We start from the raw sequence: 18,329 nt of genomic DNA on the forward strand, positions 1-18,329 counted from the left end.
TCCTTGCTGCTCGTAACATGTCCTGACTCTAGGGTCTCTGGGGGTAAGTAACATAGGAGCCATCTACACTGGGTCTAATCCCGCTAGGTACTCCTTAGCAAAGTGATGGGGCCACATTGGGCACAGAAGGGATGGAACAGGGCAGATGATCTGCCGCAAAGTTCCCAGAATAAATTTAGGGCTCAATCCTGGGAGGTGCTGAGCTCCCTTTGTATCTCTCATGCAATTCAACGAGAGTTAAGGCTTCAGTGCTATCCAAGGGGTACTTGGCATCTCTTAGAAAGGAAATTTGGTCTTGTGTTTAAAAACACTGAGCTGGATTCAATTCCCAGCTCTACCACAAACTCTACTTGTACTGCTGAGTACAATGGATCCCCAACCTTTTAGTCAGAGCTGCTAGGTACCACTATACTACAATAATAACAACCACCACCAAAATAATACCTTAGTTCTGTCCCCTCACATGTGTCTATTACTATACAGTTTTTCATGAATGATCACACAATCTATATGCAGTAATGCGAAAGGCTACATATGTACATACATATACAGTTATTGAAAATGTCACAATACTTTTCCATTATATTATTTTATTTGCTGAAAGACATGTCACACTGGTAATGAATCACATGTATGTACATACAGAGTTAAGATTCCGCTGGGAATCGGAACACCAAAATGTTGAATTAACATATATTTTAATATAATTTCCTTTTCAAAAAACAATTTCTGAAGTCTATTAAAGAGTAAATAAGTAAGTAAGTTGGTGAAAGCAGAAACATAACTAGGAAGAAAGAAGGAGCACAGTCAGAGACAAAATGGAAGCTGCAGTCTCATGCAAAAAAGATGTAAATTCCACACACTCCATCCAAGTACTGACCAGGCAAATCCTTGCTTAGCTTATAAGATCTGACATGATCACAATCCAAGGTAGTAAAACTGCAGGATAGGGATTGTTTCTTTTACTTACTGAAGCCTTAGGGAAATAACAGGCGGGGGAAACAAATTCATGTCTTCTGCATAAATGCAGAGTATTACCATTAGGCATGCATTAAATACATAAATCATTGGGTGTTGCCATTATTATCAGAGAAAAGCAGCAAACCTAGATACTAAGCCAGACGTGGGCAAACTACGGCCCGCGGGCCACATCCAGCCCACGGGACTGCCCGGCCCGGCCCCTGAGCTCCCAGACAGGGAGCCTAGTCCCCGGCCCCTCCCCCGCTGTCCCTCCTTCCCCTGCAGCCACGCAGGCCGCATTCTGGCCCACTGCTCCCACTGGGTAGCGTGGGGAGTGCTGCTGGTTCTGGCTGGGTGTCGCGGATGCAAGCTCCTGCTGATGATGAGGGGGCAGGGAGGTTGGGTAAGGGACCGGGGGAACCTGGGGGGCAGTCAGGGAGGAGGGGGTGGATGGATGGGGCGGAGGTTCTGGGGGGCGGCGGTCAGGGAATGGGGAACAGGGAGGGTTGGGAGTGGGAGTCCCAGGAGGCCTGTCAGGGGGCGAGGATGTGAATAGGGGTCGGGAGGACAGTCAGGGGACGCGGGAGGGGGGTTGCATAAGGGGGTGGGATCCAAGGGGGCAGTTAGGGACGAAGAGTCCCGGGAGGGGGTGGTCAGGGGACGAGCAGAAGAGGGGGGTTGGATAGGGGGTGGGAGTCCTGGGGGGGCTGTCAGGGGGCGGGGGTGTGGATAGGAGTCCGGGCAGTCAGGAGACAGGGAGCAGGGGGTTTGGATAGGGGGTGGGGGTCCTGGGAGGGGGTGGTCAGGGGACAAGGAGCAGAGAGGGTTGGATGGGTTGGAAGTTCTGAGGGGGGCAGTCAGGGCGCGGGAAGTGGGAGGGGGTGGATAGGAGGCAGGGTCCAGGCTGTTTGGGGAGGCACAGCCTTCCCTACCCGGCCCTCCATACAGTTGCACAACCCCGATATGGCCCTCGGGCCAAAAAGTTTGCCCACCCCTGTACTAAGCAGAGATCACCCAGCCAAGTACAAACCTGCTTGGCTTTGAAAATTAGAACAGATTTGTACTGAAATTACCCACTGAGAAATGTAAGTGAAACAACTGAGTCACTGGGTGATCTTTTTGTAAGAGTTGTCCTCCCCTACTCTGCCCTCTTCTTATTTGTTCTCTCCCTTACTTGTGTCAGATCTAAAATCCGGATTTCAAGTTCCTCAGCATGGGGACCTTGCTTGACTATTTGCTTTTTGAGATGCCTTGCAAACATCTGGGTGTAATGTATATAATAAATTAATAATAATAACAACAAATATTAAAGTCAAGCACTTTCAGACAAATAAGGCTGTTATTCCACCAGTTTGAGAGAGACTCCTTATACTTACAATGAATAATAGAGTTGGTAATGTCTATCAAAACAGAAAAATATTTTAAGTGCATCCACTGTAATTCACATACTGAGGAGCCAGAAGAAGATATAAGAAAGTGTAAGTTAAAGGAGGGTGGGGAGTTACATTAGCTTATACCTTCTCCTAGCCCCTCAGTGTGTAAATTAGGCTCCCTTAGACATTGACATGGTGGGTGTTTAATGTAAGGGATCTGAATTGCACATCACCTCTGAAATTGGTTCTTTGAATGTAAGGGTTCTGAATAAGTAGTTAGATCCAAGGGAGTCTCAGTAAGTCTAGGAGAAGGATAAGCTGGCGAAACATACATGCTGAGGGGCTAGAAGAAAGTGTAGGTTACACTGATTTAGACACCCTCTAAATTTCCTTAATCTTTCATAGGCTCACTTAGTTTCCATTCTGAATTTGGCCTTTTGGATTTTAGGGTATGTCTACACCGCAATCATGGAGCTTCAATCTAGTGAGCTTGGGCACCGAGTAAGGAACACTGGGTAATTCCATGCATTGTTAGGCCATGCTGAAACGTGCACTAACAGAGATTCACTGCTCTGGTACCTGAACTACTAGCTCAGGTATGTCTACACCAGTTGCAATCACACTCATGATTGCAGTGTAGATACACTCTCAATTTTTCCAAGGCAACCCTGGACTGCACACACCTCACTGGGCTCATTTTCTGAGGCCATGAGCTCCAGGAAACTTGTCAGCCACTCCTTTATTATCTGCCTCCATTTGTGGCACACTTATGGCTTGTTGAGATGAACCATTAGTTCATGGCAAGCTGGGGTGCAATACTATCCCATGCTAGCCTGCCGCACAGTGTCTGTGTGGAACCTGCTGTTTCACACTAACAGTTTCTTAGTGTGCTTCGATTTACTCCCTTTTCAAAGCAGGGTCACATACACACAGTACGTGATTTCTGGAAACTGCACAGGCCCCATGTGAAATCTGGCTGGAACTTGCTGCACTACCAACCCTCTTCCCCTGACCAAGTTTCCTCCCCTAAAAGTGACCAAGTGGGTTCACTGTCACAAATTGTGGCAGTTGTCTGACAGGTGATCCACATGTCTGTAGTGAAGCGAATCATTCCCCCTCCACCTCCTTGAGACAGTAAGTACCTGTGAACAGAGTGTTGGCTGTGCCTTAACCAAGAGGGCCATAAAGTAGGTACCCCTATGAGATAGGTAAGTAAGTGTTATCACCACAGTGCTCCCTATATGGTAAATAATAAAAATGATACATAGAGAGGTTAAATAGATCGGAAGGACTTGGGAGGGAGAGGGGTCATGTTCTATGGTCTAGTGAATTAAGCACAGAACTGGTAGTAAGGAGATCTGGGCTCTAATTTCATATGACCATGAGCAAGTCACTTAAACTTTTCTGATTCTGTTTCTCTCTCAGAAACAGACGATGTCTGCCTGACTGACAGAGGTGCTCTGAAATCTCACTAATGGTTGTAAAATGCCATATACTGTTCTGTCCATTCAGTAGCAAAGATGGGTCTAGAATAAGATAAGCTCAGAGCCTTTGCTTGTTCTTCAATAACCCCAAGAAAGCCACCATCTCCTCCTCCTCTAGGCTTTCATGGGATTTAAGTGTACAGGCCTCCAGTGTTATGTGCATTTAGCATCTCAGCATAGAGCAATTGCTCGGATGTGGGCCTTAGGGAAGCTTGCATCAGAACAGATGTCTTATGTGGAGGTCATGAAGTGCACGTGGGCCTTTTGCACACTTTGGGAAGCTCACAAATGGATGCCAGGGCTTCTAGCAGATTAAATTAAAAATTTCCCAGAGACTAGGTATGCATAACATTGCTATGAATAACAGCATAACTTTTCTAAGAACATCCTCCCCCCTCAAAAACAAAACAAAAAACCTACTCAAGTACACCAGCCCTCATCAAGACATATTAAAACAAATCTGAGTCATGATGAGCCCCTTCTCCACCCAACCCCCACAACCCCTGTCCCAGGATCCTTGTAAATGTTCAAGAAGTATGATGAACTCATTTTTGAACCACAATAGCTCCCAAGTACATTGTCTGATTTATCTTGCACTTTCCAGAAAAAAAAATTAACCCTAAAATCACGCACGTAATTTTGGGTAGATTGGTTGGGTTTTATTGAAGTTGAGGGTGGGTCCAAAATCAAATGTATACTTGCCTTCAGTATTAAATATGTGGTGATTACAATCTCTGCATAATATAGTGTATTTTTCCCCACTTCACGGAATGTGATGGAGGCACAGGGTCACCATTCCGCTGAAGAAAGCATAAATTATTGCAATCAATTATTGAGTCTTAGTTGCAAATACTGAGAGCTGCACCAAAAGGTTCAGCAGCAATTTGCATCTTGTAAACTACATATGTGCTTCCAGTCAGAAAGATCATTGGCATTTAAAAAAAATAGCTGAGCTGTCATATTGCAGCTACAGTATACATATTTAATTGTTTCTAGCATAGGTTTTGAAAATCTTTTTGATTTCAAAATGTTTTCGTTCAGAGCAAAGAAGACCTGAAATTCTTAGTCTTCTCCACCTTCCATATGGCTGTTAGAAATGGGAAGCACTTATCACAGCAGACTCTTAGCTCAATGTGAAATATTGCAAAGGTCATGTGTGGCCATGCAGGTGACCTCATTTCCAACACTTTCGGGACAACAATTCAGATAGAGGAGATCATGGAGAGTCCTACAGAGAGGAAATCAGAGTAGGGAGGGTTCATGAGAGAAATGGGTTTTAAGGAAGAACAGGAAGAGAAGAAAGATGAATACTTGGCAGGCCAGAGGCGGGAGGCTGTTCAAAATGTACAGGGTAGCATGAAAGAAGGCAAAAAATGCAAACAAAGGAAGTAGTATGCATAGAAAACTGGCAGATGCACCAGGAGTGAGAAAGTGTACACCAGGGATCAGCAACCTTTGGCACGCGACCTGCCAAGGAAAGCACCCTGGCGGGCCAGGCTGGTTTGTTTACCTGCCGCATCTCCAGGTTCGGCCAATCGCGGCTCCCTCAGCCCGCCCCGCTTCCCACAGCCCCCATTGGCCCGGAGTGGTGAACCACGGCTAGTGGGAGCCTTGATCGGCCAAACCTGCGGACGCGGCAGGTAAACAAACCAGCCCGGCAAGCCAGGGTGCTTTCCCTGGCGGGCCATGTGCCAAAGGTTGCCGATCCCTGGTGTACACAGTAATGAGGGCAGACATGAAGGCATGGGTAAGACCACATGATCTTGAAGAGCAACAAACTTGAATTTAATTCAAGGAGCCAGTGATGAGACTCAGAAATGGGATCTGAGGAAGGGTTTCACAGGTGAGATGGTCACAGTGGTTTATTTATATTAAAATAGAGATGTAATGCACTGCACCACCATATGAGACCCAGATTTGATTTCCATCTCTAGTCTTTTGTGGGCCAGCAGGAGCATTGCAGAGGCAGCACCCTCAGCTCCTGTGTTTCTCTTAAGTAGGGTGACCAGATGTCCCAATTTTATAGGGACAGTCCTGATTTTTGCGTCTTTTTCTTATATAGGCTCCAATTACCCCCCCACCCCATGTCCCGATTTTTCACATTTGCTATCTGGTCACCCTACTCTTAAGTGACTGTGTTGTTATCTGATTAAAATATGACCATATAGATTATATATTTGTGACAAATCTTGTAAAAAAGGTTGTCAAGTAAGGTGTCTATGGAAAGGTTATGATTTGTTGAATATGATTATGTTATTTGTATGCATGTATCATTTTTGTATTTGAAGTTATGACTGTTGGCTTTATACCTGGATTTCAAAATGTTTGCTCCTGGGTAGCGCCCACAAGGTATTTAGCGACTATTCAAATTGAGTGCCCCATGAAAAGAACATTTAACTCACAATGGAAGATGCCCACCTACCCTGAATGGACTTTCCTGTGAACGTGCTTTTTGAGGTATGACTTCTACTATAACTAGGCAAAATCATACATAGACATGTGACTTGCCCATGTGACTTCAAACCATCTTGTTACTGTAATTTTCCACAGTGAGAACAATGGGTTTCCCTCCACATGGCAGAAGCTATAAAAGGCCCTGGAAATATCTCTATTTTGCCTCTTTCCCGCTCAAACCTCTGGACTATGAACTTATACTAATGAGGGCATTATAACCAAAGGACTGAGGTCCTTCCAATGATTTGGAAGCAAGCAGAGACTTGATTTAAGCCAGCAGTTTATTCCATCACTGCTACAAGTCTGAACCAATAACTTTGCAATGACTGTATGTATTTGATTCCTTTAAACAATTTTCTTTCTTTCTTTTTATAAATAAACCTTTAGATTTTAGATACTACAGGATTGGCAACAGCATGATTTTTGGGTAAGATCTGAGTTGTATATTGACCTGGGTGTGTGGCTGGTCCTTTGAGATTAGAAGAACCTTTCATTTGATGCAATTGGTTTTAAAGAACCACTCATCTCTAAGTCTAATGTTTTTGGTGATGATACAAGGATTGGAATGCCTAAGGAAACTGCTTTCATGACTTTTTGTTAGCCAGTGTGGTGAAACAGAAGTTTACTTTTGTTGCTGGTTTGGTATATCTCATGGGAGAATAACCTCAAATTTTGGGGTGTATCTGCCCTATTTCTCAGCAGTTTGTCCTGAATTTGGTATTCTCAGTTGTGACCCATGGAGGCACAGCTACAGTGATATCTGTGGCTGACCTAGGCATGACACCAATGGAGTCCAAAGAGAGTAGTATCAAGCCTTCCTTCCTTAGCTAAGGGAGATCATTTGAGGGAGGAGAAGGAAAGCCCACTACTGCAACTGGGAAGAAAACATCCCCCATTTAGGATCACAATACATATCCATGGGAACAAGGTATGTGAAAGGCAAGGGCCTGTCCCAATCATACAAACCATCTGCTTTGACTCTTGCACTTTAAAATGAAATTTAAAAAAAAAAATTCTCACGAACTAAGATCCCCATGACAATATCATGGCATCCCAGTGAGCAGCTATTGGAGCATTATGCCTTTTGAATTTCAAGAGCTGTGTCTGATGTGAGAGTAAAATGGTCAAACTGGAAAAAATCATTCATTCCCTTCTGTAGATATGCTAAATGGATTCAAACATTTGGACAGATCAAATCGTATTTTTCAAATGGAAATTATATTACCTGAAGCCAGCCTCAGCAGGGCTCTGTGTCCTCTTTCCCAGAAGCCCATTAACTACCGTATTACCATGGCTTTCAGCCTCCCTTTCCCAGGATCTCTAATAACTTATTCTCAGGGCTCTCTCCAGAGTCTCTATAATCCCATTTTCAGTGTTCTCTGTCCCCTATCCTAAGGCTTCTATTATCCCACTCCAATAGAGGGCCATCCTGATCCCATTCTGGGTGCTCAATGCCCCATTTTTAAGGCACTCAGTCATCCCATTCTCAGTGGTTTCTGTTCTCTTTTCCCAGGGTTTCTATAACCCCATTCTCAGGGCTCTCAACCCTTTTTACATCTTCTACCAACCCTGCCTCATTACCCCATGCCCCTTTGACTTGGCCCCTCTCATCTCATTCCATCACTTGAAGTCTTTAAATCAAGACTGGATGTCTTTCTGAAAGATTTGCTCTTGTTCAACCAGAAATTATGAGCTGGATGCAAGAACCACTGGGTGACATCCCATGGCCTCGTAATGGTTCCTTCTGGCCTTAAAATCTATTAAGTGCTCAGTGCTATCTCTCTGCTCTCTGTCACCTTTCCCAGGCCCCTTATCATCCCATCTTCATTTCTCTCTTCACAATTTCCTGGGCAATCATCCCATTCTCAGCACTCTATCTCCCATCCAGTACCCCCATTACAAATATCATATAAAGGCTTCCATTGCTTTTCAGATTAGACCATTTTAATGCTTATTTGTCATGTTTGCAGATGTTTTTAATTGTTTATTTTTGTTCCAGTATTTATAACTCATTCTATTTCTGCAACTTTTATCAGTAGGATTAAGATCTCTATCAGCTGTATTTAGCATGCAAGACTTTCTTATAAACTAGTCAACATCACCTAAAACTGATCTACTCCGCATAAAGAATGCAGAAATAGATTAATAGAGTATATATCCTCTCCTAGGTTTTCTGATTGCCATTTTCAGAGCTCTCCTTCTCTGTTCCAGCTGCTGTTTATATATTTCATAGTGTCTTAGAACTTCTTTTCTCTTTAGTCATAGAACAGCATTACTGTGTATGTGCACAATATACTGTATTGGACTTAATTCTTCAAAACCAGCATGGTCTATTACAAGCACAGCTGGTATTGACATTAGTATTTAAGGTGCATAATACTTTCCATCATAAGATCCTATTTTCAGTTGGTTACAACTTTGCCAAATTTTAACTATTTTGGCTGAAATTTCCCATGCTGGACACATGTTTTGAAACATTTCAGCAAAATTGGTCCAGACATTTCTGAGAATAAAATTAGTTAAAAATACATTTTTGCCCATATTAAAATTTTTTACAACTGTTCCATTATGAAGCTCTAGCACCTCCCTGCTTTGAGCAGGGACTTGAAATTTGGCAGGAGCACCGCCTGAGTGTCAGGGATGTGTCCTTTGCTATCCTTGTGAAGATCTACCCAAATTTGGAGGCTATGAGCCTCTGAAAATTGCAGTTCACACAGGGCCGGCTCTAGGATTTTTGCCGCCCAAACCAAAAACAATTTTGGCCGCCCCCCCCCTTCTTTAATTACCCCACCCCCGGACCCGCCTCAACTCCGCCCCTTCCCCAAATCACCAGCCCTGCCTCCTCCCCCCAGGCTCTCAAGCCTAGGAGGGAGGGGGAGAAGCGGCGCCCGCGCCACAGCCACTCGGAGTCTCCCCCCATCCCAGGTTTGTGAGCCTGGGAGGGGGAGACTCCAAGTGGCCGCGGCGCGGCCGCCGCTTCTCCCCCTCCCTCCCAGGCTTCCAAGCCTGGGAGGGAGGGGGGAGCAGCGGCGTGCGAAACGGCCGCTCGGGATCTCCCCCTCCTTCCCAGGTTTGAGAGCCTGGGAGGGAGGGGGAGACCCCGAGCCGCTGCGGCACGCGAAACAGCTGATTTGCGTGCTGCTGCTCCCCCTCCCTCCCAGGCTCTCAAGCCAGGGAGGGAGAGGGAGCAGCGGCGCGCGAATCAGCTGTTTCGCGCGCCGTGGCAGCAGCAGCGGAGGTGAGCTAGGGCGGCCGGGGCACATTTTTAGGGGCGGCATTCTGGCGCCGGCCACGCTGCCCCTAAAAGTGTGCCGCCCCAAGCACCAGCTTGTTTTGCTGGTGCCTAGAGCCAGCCCTGAGTTCACACATGCTCAGTAGGGAGGGTTGTTGGAGGCTGGCAGCTAAATTCTCTGAGGATTGCATCTGCGTTGAGCATGTTCTAGTCCCACATAATGCTTGTGTTCCAACTGGACTGTGCATGCATCATCCCCACAGGGTGATGGAATAAGTTCCATCCCACTGCTGCAGGGGCTGAGCAGGACATTCCCTGCTGTGACACCATGCACTGGAACTGAGAATAAGGAGACTGTCTCTCCTATGCTCCCATGCTCCTCTTGCTGGTGCCCAGACAACATGGAGAAGGAAATTGCCTGCCAGGAATGCAGGGAGAAGGAGGGTGAGGACTGAAACAGGAACCAGTGGGGAGAAGAGAAAAACAGAGGGAAAGAGAATGAGATAGAAGCCAGTGAGAGTAAAGAAGACTGGGACAGGAGCTAAAGTGGAGAAGATTGAAACAGGGATAGACTGGAGAGAACAAGAGTAGAAGGGGTCAGGATTGCAGGGACAGAAGCAGAAGGGTTTATAATCACTAGGTTACACTCCCCTCCATAATCTAGCACTGAACCCAGATTCCCAAGTCTCAACATTCATCTGCTGTCAATAAATAGCTCTTAAAGTCCCTGGTAAATTGTCTCTCTCTTCCCCCTCTACTGGCTAATCCACTTAGGGGATAACAATGTATTACTGCTACCAGTTACTCAGCTAGCTCAAATGGTAGCAAAGGTCGGTGCTGTGGATCTAAAGGTCCCAGTCCTGCTGATGACTCATGTTGGGGTCCATATGGTTCCACACTACAGAATTTCTATTTTTTTCAATTTGCTTTCTTTAAAAAATGTGAGAAATTACATTAAGAAGCCAATGTTAAAAGAACATTAAAGTTGCAAAGTCAAACACTCAAAAGTTAGGAAATCTCAGGATTCATCTCACATGCCACCTTAATTCTGGGGTGACCAGATGTCCCGATTTTATAGGGACAGTCCCGATTTTGGGGTCTTTTTCTTATATAGGCTCCTATTACCCCCCCCCCCCCAACCCATTGTCCCGATTTTTCACACTTGCTGTCTGGTCACCCTACCTTAATTCAGCCATTTTGTGCATATCCATTATGATACAGAGTGAAATCCTGGCTCCACTGAAGTCAATGGGAGCTTTGCAATTGACTTCAATGGGGCCAGTATTTCACCCACAGTTCTTAATTACATGATCATACGCTATTTTTTCCATAGATTCCTTGCCTCATTCAGGGCACCGGATGAACAGTGCTCACTACATGGGAAGCCATTCAATATTTCTGTTCACAGTTATCATTCAGTATATGGCCCCATGCTTTATTTACTCTACTCCATTTAAATCCTACATTGAATACAGAATTAATATCCGCATAGGTTTTCTCATCATGGACATTCATCAGTATAGCATCTGAGTGCTTTACAAACATTGATGAATTTATCTTTATAGCCCCCCTATGAGATACACTGGTATTATCATCCCACATTTTATAGAGGGAAACTGAGGTGAGGAGCAATTAAGGACATATTTGTTTAGTATCCACCAATTTTGGGCATCCAATTTAAGACAGCCATGGCTAGATTCATAAAGAAATTGAGTGTAGTCACCCCTAACTTATAGGCTTCTAAAAAAACATTGGGATTCACAAAGCCTCAGTTTGGTGCCTAGGCACAAGGGCCTTAGAATAGGATTCACAAAAGTCAGCATGCTAGCTGGCTCCTCACTTAAGATAGCCAATAGGATATGCCAAGCTGAGGAGTGTGTGGAAAGCCCCCTCTCTTAAAGATAAGCACCTAAGTCCAGGCTGCAGGGAGGTGCCTCTCCCTGCTTTGGATTTTCAACTACAAAGGCTTCTCTTAGCATTAGGCAATACTCCATATTAGAAAGAAGTAGCTGCAGGTAGCACTCTCTCATAACTTGTAACCCAGTGGTTAGAGTACTCACTTGGGATGTTGGAGACCACTGGTTCAAGTTCCCACCTGTAGCTGAGGGTGAGAAGGGAGCTGAACAGGATTCTGCTACCTCCCAGGTGAGTGCCCTAACCATGGAGCTCTGGGATATTGTGATGCATAGCTCCCTCGGTCACCTTGTTGAAGCTGTTCCACTGGATAAATAAGGAAAGAATCATTAGACCACAGAGAGAAAGCAAGCATGAGAATGACTCTGTAAGCCTGGTAGCTGGAGCATTCACCAGAGATGTGGCAAATCCCTATTCAAATTCCTTCCCTCCCTGAGGTGGGGACTTGAACCAAGGGTCTCCCACATCCCAGGTGAGTATTCTAAACTCTGGGCTAAAAGTTATGAGGGAGGTCCTCCTCCCCCTGGCCATTTTGTGTAAGTTCATCTATAGGGATCTGATCAAGTAGGCGAGCTCAAAATTCATCTATCTCATTGGGCCTCACAGGTAACTAAGGCAGAGAAATGCCTATCTTTCCCCAGTTCATGACTCGTTTTGGGGCTTAACCATCCATATGCCTGGTATGGGACTGCAGTGTGCATGCTCAGAGGCCAAAACATAGGGATTTAGGAACTTTCACTGCAAAAATGTAGGCACCAAGTGAGTTTAGGCATCGACAGGGCTTGAGGGCAGCTGAACCGGGGATTTGTGAATCCTGGTGGGGTGAGATTCTGGGATTTAGACACGCAAGTCCTTTGGTGAAGTTAGCCCCTAAGGCCTAATTTTTCAAAGTTCCTAGCGTTTTTATGTCACTATATATGTTCAGAACAGAACTCCAGTCAACTTCAGTTCCAGCTGTGAGCATTTAGCACTCCTGCAAATCAGCCCCCAGGTGTTTCAAGTTGGGCACTCAGAAATGAACAGTACACCATTAGTGGCCACCTCTGAAAATTCTGTTTTAAGCAACTTGCCCAGCAGCACATAGGAACACTGTGGCAGAGGCAGGGATAGAATGCAGTTCTTCAGCATAGCATTCAGTTGCTTTAATCACATAACCATCCTTTCTCTTCTGGAGTTTCCTGCCTCATGCACTAAACATCTTCCAACATCTGTAGCAAATGAAGCAACCATCCTACAGACAACAGCCTCATTGACTACATGGCTCTGATTCATTCTCTGGGCAAGGTCCAACCTGTGCTGTGAATGAGGTGGAATTCCTGTGAAAAAATAGTGCTAAGATGGTTGGTGAAAATACTGACCCCCACTGAAGCCAATGGCACATTTCCCATTGACTTCAGTGGAGCCAGGATTTCACTCTGTATCATAATGCATATGCACAAAGAGGCTGAATTACGGTTGCACAGGCAAATGTAATTCTGGCATTTCCATGCTTTTGAGTGCTTGACTTGGCAACCTTAACTTTCTTTTAAGTAACAATTTTTGGGATGAAAATGGATCTCTATTATGCAATTTCAAATATCCAGAAGCAATGATTAAAGCAAGTGATCTGCAACATTCAGGTAGATAACAAGTCTACCTATAGACTGTCTAATAATTATAAGTCTACATATAGACTTATTGAAATGGGAGTTGGATGCTTAATGAAATGGGAGTTGGATGTCTTCTCTGAAAATCTCAGTCATAATACATAGAAAAACCACTGAGATAAAATATTTACCAAATACACAGAGCAGCGCCTTACCTGAGAGGCTGGAAGAGCTCTTTGTCAGGAATATAATATGCTTCATAACTTGTTTTTCAAACAAGGAAACCAATTTTTAAAACAACCTCTCTTTAAATGGCATTAAAACTATGACACAAGTGGCAGGAATTCCAAAGTGAATCTGATTGTGTATCCTTAACTTAGACCACTGGACCTTTTGTTCACCTCAGAGTGAGTTTGGGACAGAGCATAAGCCTTAAATCTTGATTTCATCACTTTTTTGTGATGAAGAACCTGTGAAAGGAACAAAAAACAATGGGCCAAATTTTGCTCTCAGCTGCATAGGTGAAACTCCTACTGAAGTCAGTGGAAGCTTTATCCATGTAAGTGACAGCAGGATTTACCCTGAAAGGTATAGAACTGGTGATATACCATGTAGTGTCTGAGTATAGCTAGGAACTAGGAATTAAGGATTTACTGATTTAACACTTGACTTGTTCATCCTTCTTAGAACATTCCTATGACATCATCTTTTGAGGCTCTCATTGATTAACTTTCTGATTCCTTCAATCTGAAGCATTTTATCCGAGGCTTTTGTGGAGTGCTAAATTAAATGAATGGTTTAGTGACAAACCAATTGGAATTAATCAATTGAGTAAAACAACTTCATTAAGCATATGTATGCGAGGCGGGATTTGAGGCAGTTTTATACTAATTAGAAGTGGAGAGCTGCAGCTGCTGCATATGTTGATGGAAATAGAGATAATGAGCAGCTAATTTGTGAGTTTATCTGGACACAGGTGTAGCACTGTTCGGATGTAAATGGCATGTCAAGAGCAACTGCATATGTTGTCTCTATCCAGTGTAATTGGCTGAAATGGGTCAAATATCTAATGAAAAGCATAATTTTGTGTCTTAACCTGATGAAAAATGGCACAAGTCATGAACATGAGCAGTGGAAAGGAGGTAGAACAATTGAAAGAGGAAATGTGTGTGGGAACCCAAAGCTGTAATTATAAACCATTGTGATAAACAACTATATTTGAAAGTGTAATGTATTAAAGTTATGTGTTAATTTCACCTTTTCTGTTAAATGACACTTCTATATGCATAAACTATTTGTTACTGAAGGCTAATGAAATCCACATCGTCTGTTTACAAATAGTAGGAAGGTCCCATTTATGTTATTTTAGCAGTCATTAAACCCTTAAGGCCAGACAGAAAGGAAACAAAAGATTCTTTCTTGCACAGGAAGAATAGTAATTTGGAAGGATCAAGAAACTTGATCCACAGAAACTGGATTTCAAAACAGTTTTAACTACCCTGGACTTTTTAAGAGGCTGGTTTTCTCAAAGAGCAGAAAGACTTCCTGGGGCTGGAGATACAAGTTCTTACTACCTCTTTACTCATTTGCCTGATCCTGCCCAAACTGTGACTCTGGCTGCGGTAGGAAGAGCAGGGGCTACTTGTCCAAAATGCCCCATTACACGCAAGTGGACAGGGAGGGAGCAGAGAGAGGGAATGGGAGTAATAAGTGTCCTGGTTTTACCTCCTCTCCCCAGCTTATTCCTAACCCAAGTAGCTACCCAGGCACACAGGGTACTTCCTGACAAAATGGAGTGAAGTTACTTACTCCATCCTTGAAGCTGGGAATGAATTTGGACTCTGAGACAATTCATCTCATGGTCTACTCCTGGGGCGCGCAGCTATGGTCTGACCCTTATCCGGGTCAGATCATAAAATGATAATCTAGTCCACAGGAATTAATTTAATTTTTTCCCTGAAAGTTCCTTCTGCCCCTGCTGGAGCCTTAAGGATATTTAATCAGTCAGCAGGTTAAAAGGTTGTTCTGTGAATTATTTCCAGTTTCATTGTTTGCCATCTGGATGAACCATGAGTATTTTTATTCTCAAATACAACTTTTAACTTAATTGTTCAGTAAAATATTTGTAACATAGCAATGCAATCTTGTGCATATTTAATCAACTGAACCATAAAAAGAAATCATAGCAATGTTTAATGTACACATAATATTTCTATTTCTCTCTATCTCTCTGCTTCTCTATCCACAAAGAAATATGAAAGCTATCCAATTATTTTTGAAAGAGCTTTAGCTTCCACACCACATGTTATCAAATTTTTCCTTAATACAGTGCTTGGTGTCTGAACTTCTGAGCAGCACCAAATACCATTTCCTAACACTTTGTAGGCATTTTAAATGATGAAATTCTTTCTATCCCAAAATGTAATGTGAGAATACATTCATTGCTTTCACTGCAAAAGAACTGAGTGAATTTGCTTATCTCCAGTAATCAACAAGACCCTTTGCTGATTCTTACTGAATTTTGATTTAGTGAGTCAGCAAGTAAATAATGAAAAAAATCAAGAATACTTCATCATAAAAGGTATTTTGGTTATTTATTTTCACAAGTGAATAGCAGTTTAGTTAAATGTTTTATGATAACCCTCCATAGCATACTAGTAAATGTACTGCAGTTTAATTTATAAAAGGAATGAACACTTAGTAATAAGAAACCTAACTACCTGACAGCAGGATGAGACCTGTCGGTATTTAAAAACAATTACTGAGTTTGCAAAATAGTGAAGTAAGAATTGGTGAGGTTCTGTATTACTTACTCCATCCCCAATTGAGTGGCTCTTTTTGCGAAGTTGGTAATTTTGATGACCATTAGAAATGGAGGATAAATTAAAACCCTAAACCCAAATACTCCCAAACTTTGGGGAAATGTGGCTCTGAATCCACACCTCACAACTGGGCCTTCTTCTCTAGTGAACTATACCAAATTCCTGGGTCTGACCACCCCAAAACATTGGATAAGTTCAGGTCTGGATCCAAATTTTGAGGCTTGATTCCATCTCTAGTATGCACCTGCTAGTGAATAAAGGAGAAAGGTTTCTTTGCTTTATTTATTACCGTCTATCTTATTCAAGAGAGTGTTTCATAGGGACTTAATTCAGAGACACAAAGTAGAAAGAAAGTTAAGAATGATCCAATGGGAAGTGTGTTTCAAATAACAATCATTCCTCTCTTTAAGGGAACAGAGCCATCACATTTCCCAATATCCCATTAATAGATGTCAGTAGTCGGATCCTAACCTGGTGTTGCACTGGATACTGTTGGCCACAGCTGTTCAGGTCCTCCTGGCCCTCCTCGTAAGATTCCTGCCTCCTCCATGTGCACAGCACTGAATAAACAAGCATACTGATTAAATTACATAGTTCCCATCTGACCTGTTTTTGTTCAACATTCCCTTTTCTGGCTATTTCTCCAAAGTCACAGTTGTTCTTTGTTGCACCAGGGCTAATGCAACATTGCATCATGCTAGCAGATTCTGCTAATGCATTATTAAAGCATCTATCATGTCAATCCTGTAAGAACTGCAAAAATTGCTTTGGGTATTATTTGAATGCTGCAACATAATTCCATGCAGTTCATATCAGACACAAATATTATCTCTAGAGGATTGTTTGTTTTCATTAATGTGATGTGAAATCACTAAAACTGCAGGGAAGTCACCTAGCCCCAGATTCTCAAAGGTATTTAGGTGCCTAACTTCCACTGAAATAGAAGTTAGGTGCCTAAATCCCTCTGAGGACCTGGGCCCTAATCCATATCATGTTTGTGATAGTAAATAATGAAAGTCAGTTCTGGGCTTCTTTCAGCATGCTATTATCAGCCACTCTTCTACAGCAAATATCCCAATGCAATTTATAGTATCCGATGCTGATTACCTTATGCTTTTGGCAAGCACTTTTGAAGGGAGAAATTAGGTGTCACAAACTACAATAACCATGTAATATCAAATTTTATACAGTGTCAAATGATGAACAGTCTGCCATGAGACCAGCAAATTTAATTGTTGCACATTATCTAGCTCTGAACTCATAAGGAGATGATGATGATGGGGGGGGGGGAAATAGATGCCTGATATCTTAAAATTAAAAAAGTAGATAGTCATTTTTAAAATGAGCTCACCCTCTTCACTTATCATGAAAGTTACTTCAGGCAAAATCCTGAAGTATTCCCTATTCCACCTGTATGCAGGCAAGGCTCCCACTGATTTCAAGAGGTGTTCTATTTCAGTTTCGACCGAGAGAAGTTTCTAAAACTTGGTCAATTCATTTCTCAGTGTTAATGGGCAAGATTTTTAAAACTGGGAGTTCAATACTGCAAGATTGTAATTCGTCTTGTTACTTTCTAAATGATTTTGATCTGTATGATATTTAAACTTGATTTAACTAAGGAAAATAAACATTCATATTGATTTAAAAAGGTATTTTTTAGTTAAAAGGGCATTTCAAATATTTTATGTACAGTTATTTTACTTTGTATTTGCTGTAATAGTCTCCAGAGAAACATGAAAATACATTTTAATTCCCTCAAATCTGTCTTTTTGTATTCAGCCAATGATTTTCCCTCTGAGTTTGTAATGCCACTTGAAAATTACCACGGCCTTTTTACTTAGTTCTAAATTTGTTATCCGATCTTATTGATAAGGTCAGAATAGATCTGAGAATAAGACTGGTTAGTTAATTTGCTAAGACACAGAGAGCAAAGATATTATTTTATCTAGGTCCTACACAAACAGCATTATTTTACTTCTTTTTAAATTTATTGAGGAGCAAATTATAGTAAGGCAAATTTGGGATCTGAGGCTGAGATTTCTAAAGGAGTCTAAGGTGGGCACCTAACTCAAGAAGGTTTCCTTGGAAATCTCAGCCTGATATGTTTGTCAATGCCCTTTTAACTTTGTTAAATACCTTGAATGTACCATGTGGTTAATACACTGCCTGCAGCAGTGGTACACTTTTATGGTAATGAGAGGTAGTGAGATGGAAAACTATTGATGCTGCATACAATCTATTGAAATTCATCAGAGTGGATGATAACAGGAAGCTTTAATGTGAATGAAGAGTGTATTATCAGTTAAATAATTCAGTAATTGTAGCAATCAGGCAGTGATAGTAAATGTATAAAGAAGCATGAGGTAAACAACATGAATGCATAGACCAAACACTAATATAGTAATGACCAGCATAAAAGGCAACAATTACAGTGAATCAGTAGGACTGACAGATATAATGCCTCAGAAGCAAAACTTGGGTGCTTCCCTCACAGCATGCAGATC

General features: G+C 42.6%; 2 protein-coding genes across 11 annotated transcripts in view; both read right to left on the reverse strand.

Moving 5' to 3' along the window:
- The window catches only part of LOC101941509 (protocadherin alpha-C2), a 316,181-nt gene that overhangs the window by 79,242 nt on the left and 218,610 nt on the right, over positions 1 to 18,329 (reverse strand). For all 10 annotated transcript variants that reach the window (XM_065554815.1, XM_065554819.1, XM_065554816.1 and 7 more), the window contains exon 3: positions 16,297 to 16,385. In XM_065554815.1, the coding sequence (XP_065410887.1) occupies positions 16,297 to 16,385 (89 nt within the window). The remainder of the gene's footprint in view (positions 1 to 16,296; positions 16,386 to 18,329) is intronic.
- The window catches only part of LOC103306249 (protocadherin alpha-8-like), a 307,323-nt gene that overhangs the window by 79,242 nt on the left and 209,752 nt on the right, over positions 1 to 18,329 (reverse strand). The window contains 1 exon segment of the mRNA XM_065554821.1: positions 16,297 to 16,385. The gene's annotated coding sequence lies outside the window, so the exon portion shown is untranslated.

This window comes from Chrysemys picta, chromosome 8 (genome assembly GCF_011386835.1).
Source record: "Chrysemys picta bellii isolate R12L10 chromosome 8, ASM1138683v2, whole genome shotgun sequence".
NCBI lineage: Eukaryota > Metazoa > Chordata > Testudines > Emydidae > Chrysemys > Chrysemys picta.